General features: G+C 42.3%; 3 protein-coding genes across 3 annotated transcripts; all 3 read left to right on the top strand.

The window, feature by feature from the left end:
* The first annotated feature begins 522 nt into the window (after nucleotides 1–522).
* Nucleotides 523–6459, top strand: BCR41DRAFT_339086 (P-loop containing nucleoside triphosphate hydrolase protein). Its single transcript, XM_022022140.1, has 9 exons — nucleotides 523–1261; nucleotides 1483–1672; nucleotides 1836–2098; nucleotides 2202–3958; nucleotides 4065–4479; nucleotides 4563–4778; nucleotides 4903–5318; nucleotides 5448–5723; nucleotides 5876–6459. The coding sequence occupies exons 1-9, from the start codon at nucleotides 898–900 to the stop codon at nucleotides 6197–6199; spliced, it is 4221 nt and encodes a 1406-aa protein (XP_021879131.1). The 5' UTR covers nucleotides 523–897; the 3' UTR covers nucleotides 6200–6459.
* A 407-nt stretch (nucleotides 6460–6866) lies between these two features.
* On the top strand, nucleotides 6867–10357 carry BCR41DRAFT_339085 (peptidase S8/S53 domain-containing protein; the record flags this gene model as incomplete). The annotated part of the gene is made up of 7 exons (XM_022022139.1): nucleotides 6867–7269; nucleotides 7360–7535; nucleotides 7646–7780; nucleotides 7927–8460; nucleotides 8580–8683; nucleotides 8836–9333; nucleotides 9447–10357. 7 exons carry the CDS (start codon nucleotides 6867–6869, stop codon nucleotides 10279–10281), a joined length of 2685 nt encoding a protein of 894 aa, XP_021879130.1. The 3' UTR covers nucleotides 10282–10357.
* Nucleotides 10358–13588: 3231 nt separating this feature from the next.
* BCR41DRAFT_284930 (peptidase S8/S53 domain-containing protein) lies at nucleotides 13589–15486 on the top strand (the record flags this gene model as incomplete). The annotated part of the gene is made up of 6 exons (XM_022020267.1): nucleotides 13589–13645; nucleotides 13731–13782; nucleotides 13869–13948; nucleotides 14059–14592; nucleotides 14710–15290; nucleotides 15384–15486. Coding segments are annotated over 6 exons (1407 nt in total), but the record flags the coding sequence as incomplete, so codon positions are not given.
* Nucleotides 15487–16829: the final 1343 nt, after the last annotated feature.

Below are 16829 nucleotides of genomic sequence, written 5' to 3'. Positions count from 1 at the left end.
CGATCGATCGTTGCAGGCAATTAAAAAGACACCGCCTCATATTCCCACACACCTTTTGCTCTCAAATAATTTTTATCCTAATAGTGCATGTTAATTTTTATGGTTTGGAAAGTCGCAAATGTGGAATTGCAAGTAATTTTTCCCAAACCGGTTTTGAAATGATTCGCAGTCCTTTGTGTACAGAAACTAACAAACCATTGATCTGTTTACCCTATTGTTATCAGATAAACATGATTGTGAGCTTGGCCGCATAATTCTGTCATATGTGGGACCATCAGGGATGAAAAGGATAGTGGTGACCAATGGTGGTCTAAACGTCCTCACAATAGTATAGAGAATAAAGAAGAATAAGAAATTTTGGGTTGGATGCTTTAGCGAGCAGCTAATTTTATTTGTCACACTCCTGTCTGTAGCGGCGGGATTACATGTACTTGTTTGCCCTGACTTGGGCGCAATACTTCATGAATAAACTAAAACAAAAGAGAGCGTGAATGTGCCTTTGTGTTCTCTAAATCCGGTTTTTGCACAATTGTGATGACTTCCTCATCGTTCATTCATAGTTTTACATCATCGTTTTTTTTATTTTTTTTCCCCACTTCTTTCTAATTCAGGTATTGCAAAGTAGTATGAAACGTGTGATGACATGCACACTAATTGCATGCCAATAGCCCGGATTTCATATCTCCCTTAATTTTGACGCTGTTTTTCGTTCTTCACTCCTTCACTGCTCTCAACACCACCCATTGTCTTACCTCCCTCTTGATTCACTACCGCTGTAACAATAACAAGAAACCATAGTAACTTTAGGCCACAAAAAAGAAAGATAAAACAAACAGACGAAAGAAATATAGGCGACCAGTAAAGCTTGATAGATAGACTAGAAAGAGTAAATTCATCATGGATCGCCTTTCACAGGCAACAGACGCCTTCAAGAAGGGCCCAACACCCGGTGCTTCTGGCCTCACCGGGACCACCACGGGCATTGAACTCACACTACGAAACCTTTCTCTCTCAGTCATCCCACCTCCCTCTCTCCTCACTCGCGTCGCTCGTAAGCTCCGGATTGTTCCTAATCCGGACAAGACTGTGTCTGAAATGACTGTTGCTAGTAGCGCAAATGTTGCCGCCGAGAAGACGGGAGATTTGAACGCAGAGATGACCGATCTTGATGGACCTTCTTCACCTAGAATAGACCGAGATCTACGAAACGTTGGTGTAAACATCTTTCGCAATGTTGATCTTACAGTAAAACCTGGGCAAGGTACATTCATTTATTCACTCTTTTCATTTTTTTTTTTTTTTTTTTTTTTTTTTTTTTAAAAAAAAAGACGCACAGATGTCACTGGGCGTAAAACTTTTTTTTATCACATGGAGCACTTGGACCCTCTTCGGATCCTCTCTTTTTTTTTTTTTTTTTTTTTTTTTGTTGACCACATCGCTGCCATAACAAAATTCACTGACAAAAATTTGTTGATGGGATAGTGTGTATTATTCTGGGAGGTTCAGGATCAGGCAAGACCACATTGCTCAATACAATTGCTGGTCGCATGAATGGACCCGAGGTAGTCATATCTGGCAGCATCCAATGCAATGGTATTAAGGCCAAGAAATTCTGGAACGACGGCAGTGTCGGCTATCTCCAACAGAATGACTTTTTGATGCCCTTCCTCACGTATGTATTCCTTATGACTGTCAAACTTATCCCTTTATTTTTATTTGTTTCAGAAGACATGCCAAAGTTCAACGGCCTCCTCCTTTTTTTCACAATGCTCCGCTTTTAACTATTAATATTCTTTTTTTTTTTTTTTTTTTTTTTTTGACTTTATATTTTATAGTGTCCGTGAAACACTCAACTATGCTGCACACCTTCGTCTCCCAAGGACTATGTCAAGTCAAAAGAAGCATGAGCTTGTTGAATTAGTTTTGCTTGAGCTTGGTCTGAAGGACTGTGCTGATACCAGAGTTGGTGATCCCGGAGGTGGTGAGAGCGGTGGTGGCGGTATCCGAGGTATCAGTGGTGGTGAACGCCGCCGTGTTTCTGCTGGCGTTCAATTACTGACCAATCCTAAAATGCTTCTTTGCGATGAAGTAACGTCAGGTATATAATTTTTTTGGTTTTTGGTTTTGTTTTTGTTTTTAAGCGTTCATATATCGCTAAATGCACTAATCCCCCTTCTCTCCTTTGTGGGCTTTTTATTTAGGATTGGACGCGTTCTCGTCATATGAGGTCATGAAGTCACTCACAAAACTAGCAAAGTCGACCCAAAAGACTATAGTCATCTCTATCCATCAGCCCCGCTCTGAAATCTTCAAGTTACTATCGGAATCAGATGGTCAAATGGTCCTTCTCTCTAGAGGTGATATTATCTATAGCGGCCCTGTTCGGTCTGTTTTGCCATGGATCGAATCCACTGGTATCAGTCCCTGTCCCAGTGGTGTCAATCCTTTTGACTACTTACTCGACCTGAGCATGATCGATTTCGCTAGCGAGGCTCTTGAAAAGACCACTGCCATTCGCCGTGACTTACTTGTCCAAGCATGGACTAGAAGAGAGAAGAATGCAATCTTTGCATTGACTGATCCTTCTTTATTGACCAGTAGCGGGGGTGAGTCGTCATCCGCAGCACGGCATCCTAATGCAGTTTCTTCCTCATTTGCATCCTTGGCAGTCGATATTATTCCTAAGGGCTCAGGACCTTCTCTTTGGAGTCAGATCCGCGTCCTGACTGCACGTGGTTGGAAGAATCAGATTCGGGATAGCATTGTGATTTGGGGTTGCATTGGCGAGTGTATAGTCATTGGTCTTGCTGTGGGAGCCATCTTTTTTGATCTGGATCATTCCCTTGGCGGTATTCGCTCCCGCACTAGTTTAGTCTACGCAGTGGGCGCCATCCAGGCATATCTGATGCTGATGATCTTCATTTACCAACTATCCCAAGGCATCGTTGTTTATGATCGAGAGCGAATGGATCGATGGTATGGCCCACTACCTCATCTGATCAGTACGGTCGTGTATACAGCTCCACCCAACATCCTCTATCCCATTGTCTTTTCAGCTATTGTCTATTACATGACAGGTCTCCGAACAGACTCTGTGGAACATTTTGCATGGTGGCTACTCGTCAATGTAACCATGCAGTTTGTCACTTTTGCATTTGCGGTGCTTTGTTCTTCTATTGTCCGAGGCTTTTCATCCGCCTCAATGCTCGCCAACGCCATCTTTGCGTTTTTTGGGCTGTCAACCGGCTTCTTCATTGTCACCAGCTCTATCCCTGTTTGGTTGAGGTGGATCAAATACCTGGCTTATCCCAACACATGCTATTTGATATTGGCCAGTAATGAGTTTACAGATAATCGGTTTTCATGTCCGTATGTCGGCGCGGATGGAGCCTGGGATCCTGTCAGATGTTCTCCTTGGGATGGAAACCTGATTTTGAAGGGTCAGTTGGATGTGGAGCCCAATTACTACCCAGTCCCTATCGCACGTATGGCCTATTACTTCGTTGGATTCCTCTTTGTAGCCTGGATCGCATTGACTTTCATAATTGTTAATCCTACAAGTATGGGTTCAGGCCCTACACTGGCCGATATATTCGTCAATCAATTCATGAAGTTGTTCAGGAAGAGAGAAAACAAGACTAAATCCTCTGTGAGTGGCGAGCAAGGAAATTCAACAGCTGTGTCCTCAGAAATTAGTCTGGATCTGGAGAAGGAAGCTCGGTTGGGTGAGACTCGTCTGGATGTGTTCTCCAAGGGGTTGGAGCGCAAGGATCCTGTGACAATCCGTGTGGAAAACCTCAGTTTATCTGTATCGCTATCGAAGTTTGAGTGGAGTTTTAAGGGCATCATGAGGGGTCTCCGCCGTGAGAGGACTGAGAAACAGCTGTTGAAAAATGTAGATGTTGTCTTCCCAGCAGGCGAATTGACTGCGATCCTTGGAGGCAGCGGAGCCGGAAAGGTAATTAAAGACGTATTGGTTCTTTATATATATTTATCTATATGTTTTTATTCGTTAAAACTAACAAAAAAGAATTTTTTTTTTCTTACAATGATATATATTATAGACGAGTCTACTCAATACCTTGCTGCACCGTACGTCGCCGGAACTAAAAAAGAAAGGGGCGGTTTACTATAATGATACCAAGAACCCGTCCTTGCGTCTAATCAACGGTGTCAGCTCCTATGTCCGCCAAGACGACAACTTCTTGTTGTCTCATTTGACTGTCCGTGAAACACTCCAGTATGCTGCCGAACTTCGAATGGATAGCTCTGTTTCCAAGGCAGACAAACATGCAAAAGTTGAGGATATCATTGACCTTTTAGGACTGAGAGAATGTGCAGATGTCATTATTGGCAATGCCGCTGTAAAGGGATGCTCGGGAGGCCAGCGTCGCCGGGTCTCGATCGGCATCCAGCTTGTCACGGAGCCTGCATGTCTGTTCCTTGATGAACCTACTAGTGGATTAGATGCATTGACAGGTAAAAAAAAAAAAGAGAGAAACTCCTTAACATCCTATACTGTGATACTTTTGTTAACACCTTCTAATTCTACGACTAAATAGCGAAAGCAGTCGTGCTGACGTTGAAGCAGATTGCAGCCAGTGGAAGGACTGTTGTTTGCACAATCCACCAACCTCGTGCAGATATCTGGCATGTTTTTGACAACGTTGTTCTTTTGGTCACGGGTGGACACGCAGCTTACTCTGGACGTGCTGACAAGGTTGTTGAGTACTTTGAGGATGCAGGACATGTTGCCCCAATATTCACCAACGTTCCAGGTAAACAATGTCCTATGAAATTAATGTTAACGATGTGTTTTATTTTTTATTTTTTATTTTTTAATTTAACTTTTTCATTTTTGGTTTTACGTTGGCTGCATATGATTATATTATCATATTCTAGATTTTATCTTGGACACTGCATCCATCAACTTGCGTTCAGCTGAGTTGGAAGAAAAGACTCGCAAGATTGTCAATGCGCTTGTGGAGCGGTTCAATGCGAACAAGTATGACATGCTGGCATCTCAGCTCCCAAAGGTGCCTTGTGGAGAACTGCCCAAAATCAACCCTCAGTTTGCATCATTTGGCAAAGCATTCCCAATTCTAGCACGTCGTTCATTTGTGAACACTTTCCGCCAGAAAGGCTTATACTTCAACCGAGCTTTCCAGCCAGTGATTGTATCCATTATCATGACCATTTTCTTTGCGCCTCTTGGTAATGAGCCTGTGGATGTGACCAGTCGTTTTGGACTGTTGCAGCAGACATCACCTATTGTATTCTCAGGAATGCTGAACAACGTTGCCATTTATCCTTTTGAGGTATGTAGGCATGAATATTGGCATGAACAAGGACAAGAGGTAGTTTTGACGCTTCTGAAAATGAATTTTTTTTTTTTTTTTTTTTTTTTTTACTTAAATATTATTTTTTTATTTTATTTTAATGAACAGCGTGACATAGCCTATCGAGAAATCTCGGATGGCGGCTACAGTGCGACATCATTCTTTGCCTCTTATTTGATCAACGAGCTCCCGTTGGAGATTTTCGGATCATTAGGAGTGACGTTGTTCATGCTTGTGATTACAAATATGAAGACTACAGTCTTGACGTTCTTTTCATTTTGGGTCATTATGTTTGGATACATCAACACGGGCGAGAGCATTGGTCTTGCTTTCTCTACGTTCGCTTCACATGCTGGTTTCAACATCACGGTTATGAGTGCAGTGGTAAGAATGATCATGTCACTTGTGTGCTTTTTTATTTTATATTTTATATTTTTATTTTTTTTTGGTTTGTTTGCTAATATTATACTATTATCTTTATTTCAACTACAATGAACAACTAAAAAAAAAAAAAAAAAAAAAAAAAAAAAAAATAGATCAGTGTTTTCTCGTTTATGACGGGTTTCATGTCTCTTAATATTCCTAAATGGCTGGAATACATTAACTACGTATCGTTGTTCAAATACGGATCCTTTATCATGACGCGGAATGAATTTGATGGTCGTGTCTTTGATTGTTCAACTGAACAGATCAATTCAGGTGCATGTCCTTACCCAACAGGTGATGCCGTATTGGAATTGCTCAGGTTCAAAGACCAGGACTGGAATCTGTACATGGGCTTGTTTGTGGCCGTTGTATTGATTTATCGTCTATTAGCGTGGGCGGCTCTTGTGGCCAAGGTCAAGAGTAACAAGTGGTAGAAGAATAACTCTTTTTTTCTTTTTTTTTCCCCCCTCTTCTTTTGTATACCTGTTAATCCTTAAAGTATTATAAATGCATACAGTCCCATCACTATCATTACCATTATCATTACCATTATCATTATCATTATCATTATCCATTATCTATTATCCATTATCCATTATCACTATCATTATCATTATCATTATCAGTACCAGTATCAGTACCAGTATCAACAAGTTGTCATAATCATAACAATAATAAAAAAGAGCTATTTGACATCCACTTCATTTTACGGTCTCCATTGCTGCTACAAGGTTATAAATAGCACGTGGGCTGACAAAGACATTATGGAGAAACATTGACCACCCGCCATGATCTGCGATCGATGGATGGGAAACAACCCAAAAAATATTCCGAATCCCTGTCCCTGAGTGATTTGTGCATTTTAAAAATTTATTGTCTGGCCAAAGCATTTCTCAAACGTAAAGCTCTTTTATCTTGAAACATCTCTCTCTTTCTTTCCTTCTTGCACTCCACTTCCTCTTCACCTCGACCTCCACTCTTTAACCCACTCCATCTCTCTCTTTTTTATTCTCTCCTTCTCTGTTTCTCCTTCATTCATTTAAGGAAAGGAAAGAAAAAGGCGCTCTCCTCTGCTCTTCTGAGCAGCCTAATCAATAACCGATGAAGCCTCTCTTGCTGCTACTGAGCGTCGCTGCTCTTATCAGCTCTTCATCTTATCTCCCTGTTTCCATTGCTGGAAGACCGCCGCTGGTGCATGAAACAGATAACTTTCACTATTATGCTGTCAAAATACATGATCCAACCTTGGCCAGCCCAGAAGAGATTGCTCATCACCTCGGAGTTCAGTATGTAGGCCAGGTTGGAGAACTGGCTAACTATCATCTCTTCAGCTACCCTAAATCCTCTTTACCTGTCAAAAAACGAGCGGACGAAAATGACATTACAACTACAAATGAAGATCAAAATCAGGAAGACATCGTGGTCAGGCGTTATAATGATCTTCGGCAATCTAGAGCATTTCATCATGAATTGATGATGAGAAAAAAGCGTAGCATTGTTGGCAGTAGTGCAGCAGGTCATCATCTTCTGAGACGAGATGGAAGCAGCGATGAATACGCAGTGTCAGAGGTAGAGAAAGGACAAAGTAATATAGGGCTATCATCATCACCACTGGGACCAATTCAGAAGCAGGAGCTGAGGCAACGAATAAAGCGAGCTATGGTCATCGAACCCAGGGACGAGTATGTTCGTGGCGAACCACAACCTGCTGATGGAATTGCAGCTCACTTCCAGATCCAGGACCCTGGGTTTATATATCAATGGCACTTGGTAAGGAAAAAAGAGAGTCAAGGATGAATCAAGGGAAAAAGCAACTGTTTGATATAACAGACATGACTTACTTTTTTCAATCTTTGTTTTTTGCTTTTATGATAAAACAGCATAATACTAAACAGCCAGGAAACGATATTAATGTGACAGGTGTATGGGAACAAAACATTACAGGAAAGGGCACCATTGTGGCTATTATTGACGATGGTTTGGATGCAAACAGTCAGGACTTGGCAGTTAACTTTGTGAGTTAATTTAACCCTGCCTCCCCCTTTTTTTTTTGTCCTAAAAGACAATGGAGAGTTCAATAGTATTGCTTCGTCAACGGAAAAGAAACTAATGGTTCGTTTTTCAACAAAAAAAAAAAAAAAAAAAAAAATTAACGATATAGTACGCCAAAGGCTCGTATGACTTTAATGACAACGTGAACATCCCTCTACCTCAGCTTGATGACGACAATCACGGAACCAGATGTGCAGGAGAGATTGCAGCGTCCAGAAACGATCTCTGTGGAGTAGGTGTTGCATGGGATGCCAAGGTAGCAGGTCTCCGCATCCTTTCCGGACCGATTACAGATGCTCAGGAAGCAGAAGCACTCAATTATAACTTCAATGAGACTCAAATCTATTCATGCAGTTGGGGTCCACCTGATGATGGCATGTCAATGGATGGACCGACTGGGATGTTGTTGGATGCATTCATCAATGGAGTCGATAATGGCCGTCAGGGCAAGGGCAGTATCTTCGTCTTTGCGACCGGAAACGGAGGCAGAGCGGGTGATAACTGCAACTTTGATGGCTATACCAACAGTCGATACACAATCTCGATCGGCGCTATCACTAGAACGAACGAACATCCCCTCTACTCAGAAGCGTGCTCTGCACAGCTTGGAGTAACCTATAGCTCTGGAGACAACAGTTGGATTGTAAGCGTTTTATTTTATTTTATATCAATCCGTTTCTGTGCCTATGTAGGTTTTGAATAGCACAAATGAGAGATTCTAATTGCTTGCGGTGTTTGTTTCTCTTTATTTCTTGTAACTAGTACACATGCGATATCGGGAAGAGAAACTGCTTTGCAAACCATAGCGGCACATCCGCAGCCGCACCCATTGCTGCAGCCATCTATGCTCTTTTGTTAGAAGTCAGGTATGAAATTATATGAGACTTAGCTTGTCTTTTCTTTCAATGCGACTCTTCACAGTCAAACCAATCCATTCTATGTCTCAAGTCCCCTTTATAACCATATAAGTCATTTATGCCCCATCCTCTGTATCATCAACGATATGGCTCGACATTAGACCGGACTTGAATTGGCGCGATGTGCAGTATATCACTGTCCATACTGCCATCCCCATAGACGAAGAAGATCCTGATTGGGCTGAGACGTCTGTGGGCCGTTTATTCAATCACAAGTATGGATATGGAAAACTGGATGCCTATGCAATGGTGGAGTATGCGAAGACATGGGTATCTGTTGGACCCCAAGTCACATACGAATCGCCTGTCATCACTGTGGATGGCGATATTCCTTCTGGAGATGACGACAACGTAGGCAGAACTGGACAGATGGGTTTACCTTCAGTTTTTGAAGTTACAGAGGCTGCACTAAAGGAGGTCAAATTTGGCACATTGGAGCATGTCACTATCACAGTGAACATTGAGCACACATATCGTGGTGAGGTCGAAATCGAGCTTAGAAGTCCTGATAGCATCATATCGAAGTTGGCTGTGGCCAGACCACAGGACAATTCTACAAATGGCTTTGTGAATTGGACTTTCATGACAGTAAAGCACTGGTAAGTAGATTTTGACAGTTTAAAGGGGTCATGTCATGGTTATTGTTTGATTTATTGCACTCCTTAAACTTTTTTTCTTCCTTCTAAATTTGATATTGAAAACTGTCATGCAGGGAGGAATCCCCCATTGGTCCATGGACTTTGACGGTGTACGATCGCTCAAATCCTGAGAAGACAGGAACCTTTATCAATTGGAAGTTGGGACTTCATGGCGAAATTGAAAATGGACATGCCAACGTAACACTACCACCTGCCCCAGCTCCACCACCAGCTCAACCCACAACTTCTGCTGCTGTTCCAGAAAAGACTGAACTGCCACCGAATCCGGGTAAGAACCCCGACAAGTCAGAGGGCAACGGTGGCGATGAAGGCGTTAAGATTAGCCCATTCATCTACATAATGTTTGGGGGCATGTTTGTTGCTATTGGAGCCGCACTTTTCTTGATGTATCGACATCGGACCAACCCTAGGAATGTTTTTGGTGGTGGCTTCAATGATGAAGAGGCTGGTCAGCGTGGAGGATTATTGGGTCGTCGTGGTGACTATGAGTTTGATGAGTTACCGACACATGACTTAGGTGATAGTGATGATGATGATGACGATGACCATATGAACCCAGATTCCCGTCGAATTGTGTTTGACAGAAGCCATATTGAGGCGGCTGAAAATGCAGCAAAGATGAAGGAGCAAAAGACCAGCCAAACTCCTCGGGGTATAGGCACATCCAGCCCCTTATCCAGTGGGGAAGAGATTGAACGGGAGAGCAGTTTTGAGGTGGCAGGGGTAGAAGGGGGATATGAGGATGAGGATGAGGATGAGGATGAGGATGAAGATGATGAGGATGCAGAAAATCATCCTGGTGGACCAGCATCCAAGGTTAAGGGTGATAGTTGGGACGAGTTTAATACTCTGGTGAAGATTAAAGATAGCAAGCAGACATTCCATTAATACATCATAGAGTATAAAGGATAAGAAAAAAAAAAAGCCGCACTCTGCTCCGTCTCCATAATGCTTTTAATACAGTACCGATATCAGCTATGCTTTTTACAAATGGGAAGCTTAGATTCAAGTTATTATATCGCTGCAATGAACTATGACACCTGCGGACATCTTCTTCACTTCTCTACCCTTGCTGTTTAATAGATATCATGAGGCTTTCTGTGGTCATGTCTATGAATGTTATAGGAATGGATAGAGCGTATGCGTTATATACAAAATAATATTGGTAAGATCGACTTTTAAGCATCCTTCCGCTCCATCTTGGTTTGTTGGGAGCATCAATGGGGCTCCAACACAGACAACACCGATGATGGAGCAAACACAGCGCTAGTCGTTCTTAAAAATAATATGACCGAATTTCTTGTATAGATAGACACCAAGCAGCAAAAAGGGCATGACGCCCAAATAGATGTTCAGTCTAGATACCTTTCATCCCCAAAGCCAATAGGATTGAGGCATAACAACTGTCTCATCAAGGATACATTATGCCGTTCCAGCTTACTTCAGCAAGTTTTGGTACCATTGCTCTTTTCCAGAGCTCGAATGGTCACGCCGATCTTTCACGCTGCTGAGATAATGCACGAAAGAGGCGTTGATTCAATAGAATGTTTTTTTAAGACGCTTTACAGGCAAGCTCGTCACTTTACACGTTTTAGGTGTTGTGGAGGAATGAATGTTATGGTGTCAATCCTAGAAGGATAGCCTGAGTGGTAGTGTTGTCGAGAATATCGGTCTGCCATCAAGCCCCAAGAAAGTGAAAGATGAGTGCAAGTGTTGGTGAATACTACAGATGTATTGCTTGTATGCTACTATATCTCAACAGGGTCCTTCGAGGTTGCCAAAGAGTATGTATGAGTGATCTCTGTGAACATTTATGGCCTTGAAGTCTTCTAGTACGTAGTGTAGATTTTCAGTCTCAACTTATACCAAGTTAAAATAACCTCTCGTGGTCAATATCACATAAGTAAGGATAACTATTATACAAAAGCCCTGACCATCTCAAATTCTGTTTGTTGATTAAAGTAAACGATGTCCTATGCAGTAGCCCAACCCTTTCTTCCCGCATTACAGTGATTGAAACTGTATATTGTACATCACCTTTGTTAGCCTGTCATGGAAGAGAACCAAGGAAATTCTCAGAGATTGGGCACTCAGCCTCCACCAAAAAGCCCAAGGACATGTAGCTGAGAAGCCTTGATGACAGTACCTTGGTAATAAATATCGGATGTAAATAAATCCAATTACACACTTACTGAATAATATATGCATTTAACTTGTATCTATTCTTCGACCAGAGAAATTGTTAAAAGAAAAACAACATTGAGGTATGCTAGTAATTTGGCACCGATACCGTTGTTATTTTTATTTATTTTTTTTTATTGATGGGTGTTGTTGTGTAATATGCTTGTTGACGAGCAGCTCTAGAAACGGATGGATATAGAAGTTTCAAAGTGAAAAATGGTCATTAAAGAAATGATGAAGCCTAGCGATTCTACGGCTAGGGTCTTTTTATTAAGCCGATCTTTTATCCATGCTATATGTTCTCGTTGAAGGGTTAAACAGCGTTCACCGTTCATAGTAAAGCATGAGGAGCCAAGGAGACAAGGAGCCTTTGTGGGAACCAACTCTTTATCAAAGATGGATCTGGCGAAGGTTGAGATCAATGCGTTGGAGTCTCTTCGAAGGCGAAATGGTTTTGGGGTGCAAAAAGGATATCGAAGGTGAGACAGGGGCACACAGCTTCTAAAATTGACCAGTGTAACAATACCATGTCCCCCCCCCTTTTTTTTGAATCAATAAGTATAGGTGCAAGCTGGAATGAAGACTATATAATAGAGAAAGGCATCTTTTTCCGAGGATATTTATGTCTACCAATGTCTACCAACCAATGTTAAATTTATTCTTATTATGATGAGCAACCCAGAAGGACTTGCCTGCTTTCGCCTTATTATTGCCAAAGGGAGATACCGCCATCACTAACAGAGAGGATCTCATCAATCAGGGGCAAACACATTCCCAACCACAATCAATACTAACAGCAAGAAGCAAAAGAATCTCCGTCTTTTCTTTCTCTCTTTCATTTCCTCCTTCCCTTTCTGCTTCTTTCCCTCTCTTGCTTTTTATTAATCTCCTTGTATCTCATAAAATGAATACTGAGTCGCAAGCGCGCCGCTATTCAGCCCTTTATGTATCCATTTTGTTCACGGTCATTTTCATCCTCTCTACAAAATATTTTCATACTGTTGCTGAGACACATGTGTCAAAATATAAAGCTTATGATGGAAAAACGGATGCACCAGGACAAGAGCCGAGGTCAAGACATAGAACTGAATATGAATATGGCCCATATGGATATGAACATAGTAATTTACGATATGATCACAAACACAGGAACTACTATCTCATCAAGGTTCAATCACCATACACTTCTGAAGATGGTGATGACGATCATCGCGATGTTATGTGGACAAGACAAAGTGAAGGAAGAGGAGATGGTGGTACATGGACGCTACCACATGAAGAGGAGCAGCAAGACGTTATAGGCCTGCTGTTAGGCCTGCGATTTGAATCAAGAGTCGGGATGCTCCCAGATTACTTCCTTTATAGCTCGTCCAAAACGGATGTAGTTGATCCAGGCATAGCTCATCACAACCATATTAAGGATAGCTCCCCTACCTTTGGAACTACTGCTTCCTCGGTCCCTCAAGCTAATAACATGAAGAAGAGACAAGATAGTCACCAGAACTACCATTCCAAAAGGTCATTTGCTTCGGCCTTAGATAACTCGGCCGAGGGTAAAGTAGAGACAGGCGAGGAATCAGATAAAAATGTTTCGATATCAAGGTTGATACAAGACCCTGTAATAGAGCGGTTTCATCGCTTAAAGCAACAATTCTCTGTTCAATTATCCTTGCAAAACCAAAGTTTGAGCCAGGGTGGAAGATATCAGCGACGTCGCTATCAAGAAAGGGATCATGCTAGTGTCGTCCGTATAATGAAGGAAATCTATAAACAGGAGCTGCGGTATCGTGCCAAAAAGCGCGCGCCTCTACCGCTAGTGCAAGAAAAGAATAGAAATGCCGAAGAACACGGTGAACAGAGAGAAAGGAAAGGAGAAGAAAGCGAGAGATATTGGAAACAGGAACAGGAGCGGAATCATTATAGTGGAGGGGGCGAGAAGCTAGGAGAAGATGGGAACGGAAGATCTGAGAGCCTTGATGAGGGTGGGAAAGGGGCTCAAGGGCTATCTGAGGATGAATTAAAGCAAGCATTTGAATTGAGGGATCCAGGATTCCGCTACCAATGGCACCTGGTGAGTTTTTAGAAGACAACATATAGTAAAATGCCATTTTGACACGTTGCTGATTATTCATGAGGGTTTTGATTTTAAATAACAGTATAATGCTGAGAGTAGACACGATATCAATGTTACTGGAGTATGGGAGCAAGGTAGGAGCTGTTCAGCCTGTAGATATTATGGTATTAACAAGTTTCTGGCGTTGAACATAACCAACTAACTACGGCACTAAGGGTAGGGATCAATGGCACTGGAGTGAACGTAGCGATTATTGATGATGGCCTTGATATGGATAGTGAAGATCTTGCACCAAACTTTGTAAGACAAAAAGAATGAAAGTACTATGTATTATGACGGGAAAAAGCATGTTCCTGACAAAGTTTCACGACTAACTTCTTGTATTTCTCTTTCGGGCTCCAAAATAAAAGTTCAAGGAAGGATCTTGGGATTTTAATGATCATACCGCCCTGCCAAAGCCTCGCCTAGTTGATGATAATCATGGCACGCGTTGCGCTGGTGAAATCGCAGCTGCAAAGAACGACCTATGCGGCGTTGGTGTCGCATTTGGAGCCAAAGTTGCAGGAATCCGTATCCTCTCTGGCCAAATTACCGATGCAGAAGAAGCAGCAGCGCTCAACTACCAGTTCCAGCAAAATCATGTGTACTCTTGTAGCTGGGGGCCGCCCGATGATGGACGAAGTATGGATGCACCTAGAGGTGTCGTGTATGACGCAATTGTTAACGGAATCAAAAATGGCCGTGGAGGGCTTGGTAGTATTTATGTCTTTGCGACGGGTAATGGAGCCAGCCAGGATGACAATTGTAACTTTGACGGGTATGCCAACAGCCTGTATACAGTAAGCATTGGAGCCATTGATCATACACAAGGATACCCTTATTATTCAGAGCCCTGTTCGGCACAGTTGGCAGTGACCTACAGCAATGGAGCTGGAAAAGCCATTGTATGATCCTTTTTTTTCTTTTTTTTTTTTTTTTGTTTGTGTATGTGTCTTTGTAAAATTCAGCATGGATGTGGATGTGTTTTGAGTAGCTTCTTTTCCCTTCTTTCTACTTTGTAGTATACTTGCGATGTAGGTAAACGGCGTTGCTTTGAGCATCATGGCGGTACCAGTGCAGCCGCACCCATTGCTGCAGGCATGATCGCTCTTGTGCTGTCTATGCGCCCAGACCTCAGCTGGCGCGATGTTCAGTACCTGCTCATGGACACAGCAACACCAGTCTCTGTTTCCGATCCCGATTGGGAAAAGACTCATGCAGGACGACTCTTCAACCACAAATTTGGTTACGGTTCTCTAGACGCGTATAAGCTCGTGGAGGCCGCCAAAGCCTTTCAAAGCCTTCGGCCGCAGACATTCTTTTATCCTCCTACTGTTATTGTCCAAAAACCGATACCACAAGACGGTAAAGGGATTTCCTCCATGATCAAGGTCTCAAAAGCAGAGTTGAAAGCTAAAGGGGCTCAGTTGGGGATGTTGGAGCATGTCACAGTCACCGTGAATATCGAGCATGGGCGACGGGGCGACGTAGAGGTGACCTTGACAAGCCCTCATCAAATCGAATCAAGGCTAGGCACAAGGCGGCAGTTTGATAACGCAACTACGGGATTTGCCAACTGGACATTCATGACAGTGAAGCATTGGTATAAAATTCGAACGGATGTTTAATGTTAAATGCTTATAATGGTCAACCTCTAAAGCCTATTTTCATTCATTTATTAATTTCATTTACAAAGGGGAGAGGACCCTGTCGGAAACTGGAGCCTGGTAGTTCGTGACCAAAACAATTCAGACTTTAAAGGAAAGCTAATTGACTGGAGAATCAAGTTATGGGGCGAGCGCCTCGAGAATATGGACGATGGTGAAGAGGTGGAGATGCCATTAAAACATGTATTGGCCGAAACACCAGTGACTCTTGAAAAGCCAGAGGTGGATATGGGACCAGATACTGAGGATGGCATGATAGGCTTCGATGAGAGCACAAGGACCACTGGTGCAATGGACACAACTGCAGACAATAATTATACTTTAGTTGCCGATATTAATCCATCCGATTCCAATGACAGCAGTGGCTTGAAGTATAAACAGGGGTGGCAGCTGCATCATGAGAATGGTTTAAAAAACCTAGTAGTTAATGGTATTCATCTGAACCAAATCGATGCGGTACAACCAGAGAGTAAAGTTGCTACCAATAAGAGTAGGGCTTTCTACTTCTTCTGTAGCATTATTGGGCTCGCAATACTGGTTGCCGGATACTTCATCAAGTACAATTAGAGTTGGAATCACTGCTGATATTCCGGAATACGGAAAATTGTATTAAATAGATTTGGCTAGTGTTTTCCGCCTCAGACGACAAAACAATGAACGAGATATTTAACAAGCTGTACTCTCAGCACCATTGTCATTATTGTCTAGCTTCTGAAGAGATGCCTTGACCAGGCCATCCCAGGATAGACCAACTGGGGTTTATTCCTTTCTCCTTGAGAGTAATCGATGCTGATAATTTGATTAGTTGTAATAGCCCTATACAGCACATCCTTACATCTGAGCCCAAACCTATTGGCGCTCCTCACACATCGTATATAGTAGCATACAGGAAGCTATCCTTCTAGCCGCCCTATCATGTTTTGGACCTATGGAAATAAGTACTATTTGAGTTGATTTTTACACAAAGCCAACCGTAAGATATGGTCCAATGTACCAGTGGTTCGATTTGATTTTGGGTAAGCTAATAGGATCATAGAATAGAGGCAGTTAATTTACCTACACCTGTCATTTCAGGAGCTGGCTGCAGACCTTGCTCCACTATACTCATATTCAACTCATTCTCGAGTACATACAGCAGCTAAAGCGATGAAGGGGATCCAATTGCTTCAAAAAATCTCAATGGAATCTGCCTGATACTCGAGGCGTTTTTAGTAGGTTTTTATTTACGTTATCATGATAGCGGTTAGGATAAAAACATAGATGCTGAAGGATACCGTCCTACATGGAGAGGTACGTGGAAGTATGCCTAGAATCTACACTGCTGTTCCTTGAGGAGCACAATAAAAGAGGTAACATATTGTTTGAAGCTTCGAAGGCGATCCTAACAATCAATAACTAATCAAAAAGAAAAAGAAAATAAAAAAAGACTGGGTTAAAGATGGCTGGCCCGACAGGCACAGGGTAGGCTTAAAATA

Source organism: Lobosporangium transversale, assembly GCF_002105155.1.
Source record: "Lobosporangium transversale strain NRRL 3116 chromosome Unknown BCR41scaffold_32, whole genome shotgun sequence".
In the NCBI taxonomy this organism is placed as follows: domain Eukaryota; kingdom Fungi; phylum Mortierellomycota; class Mortierellomycetes; order Mortierellales; family Mortierellaceae; genus Lobosporangium; species Lobosporangium transversale.
The sequence above is the reverse complement of the archived record's forward strand: the minus strand, read 5'-3'. Positions and strand labels throughout refer to the sequence as shown.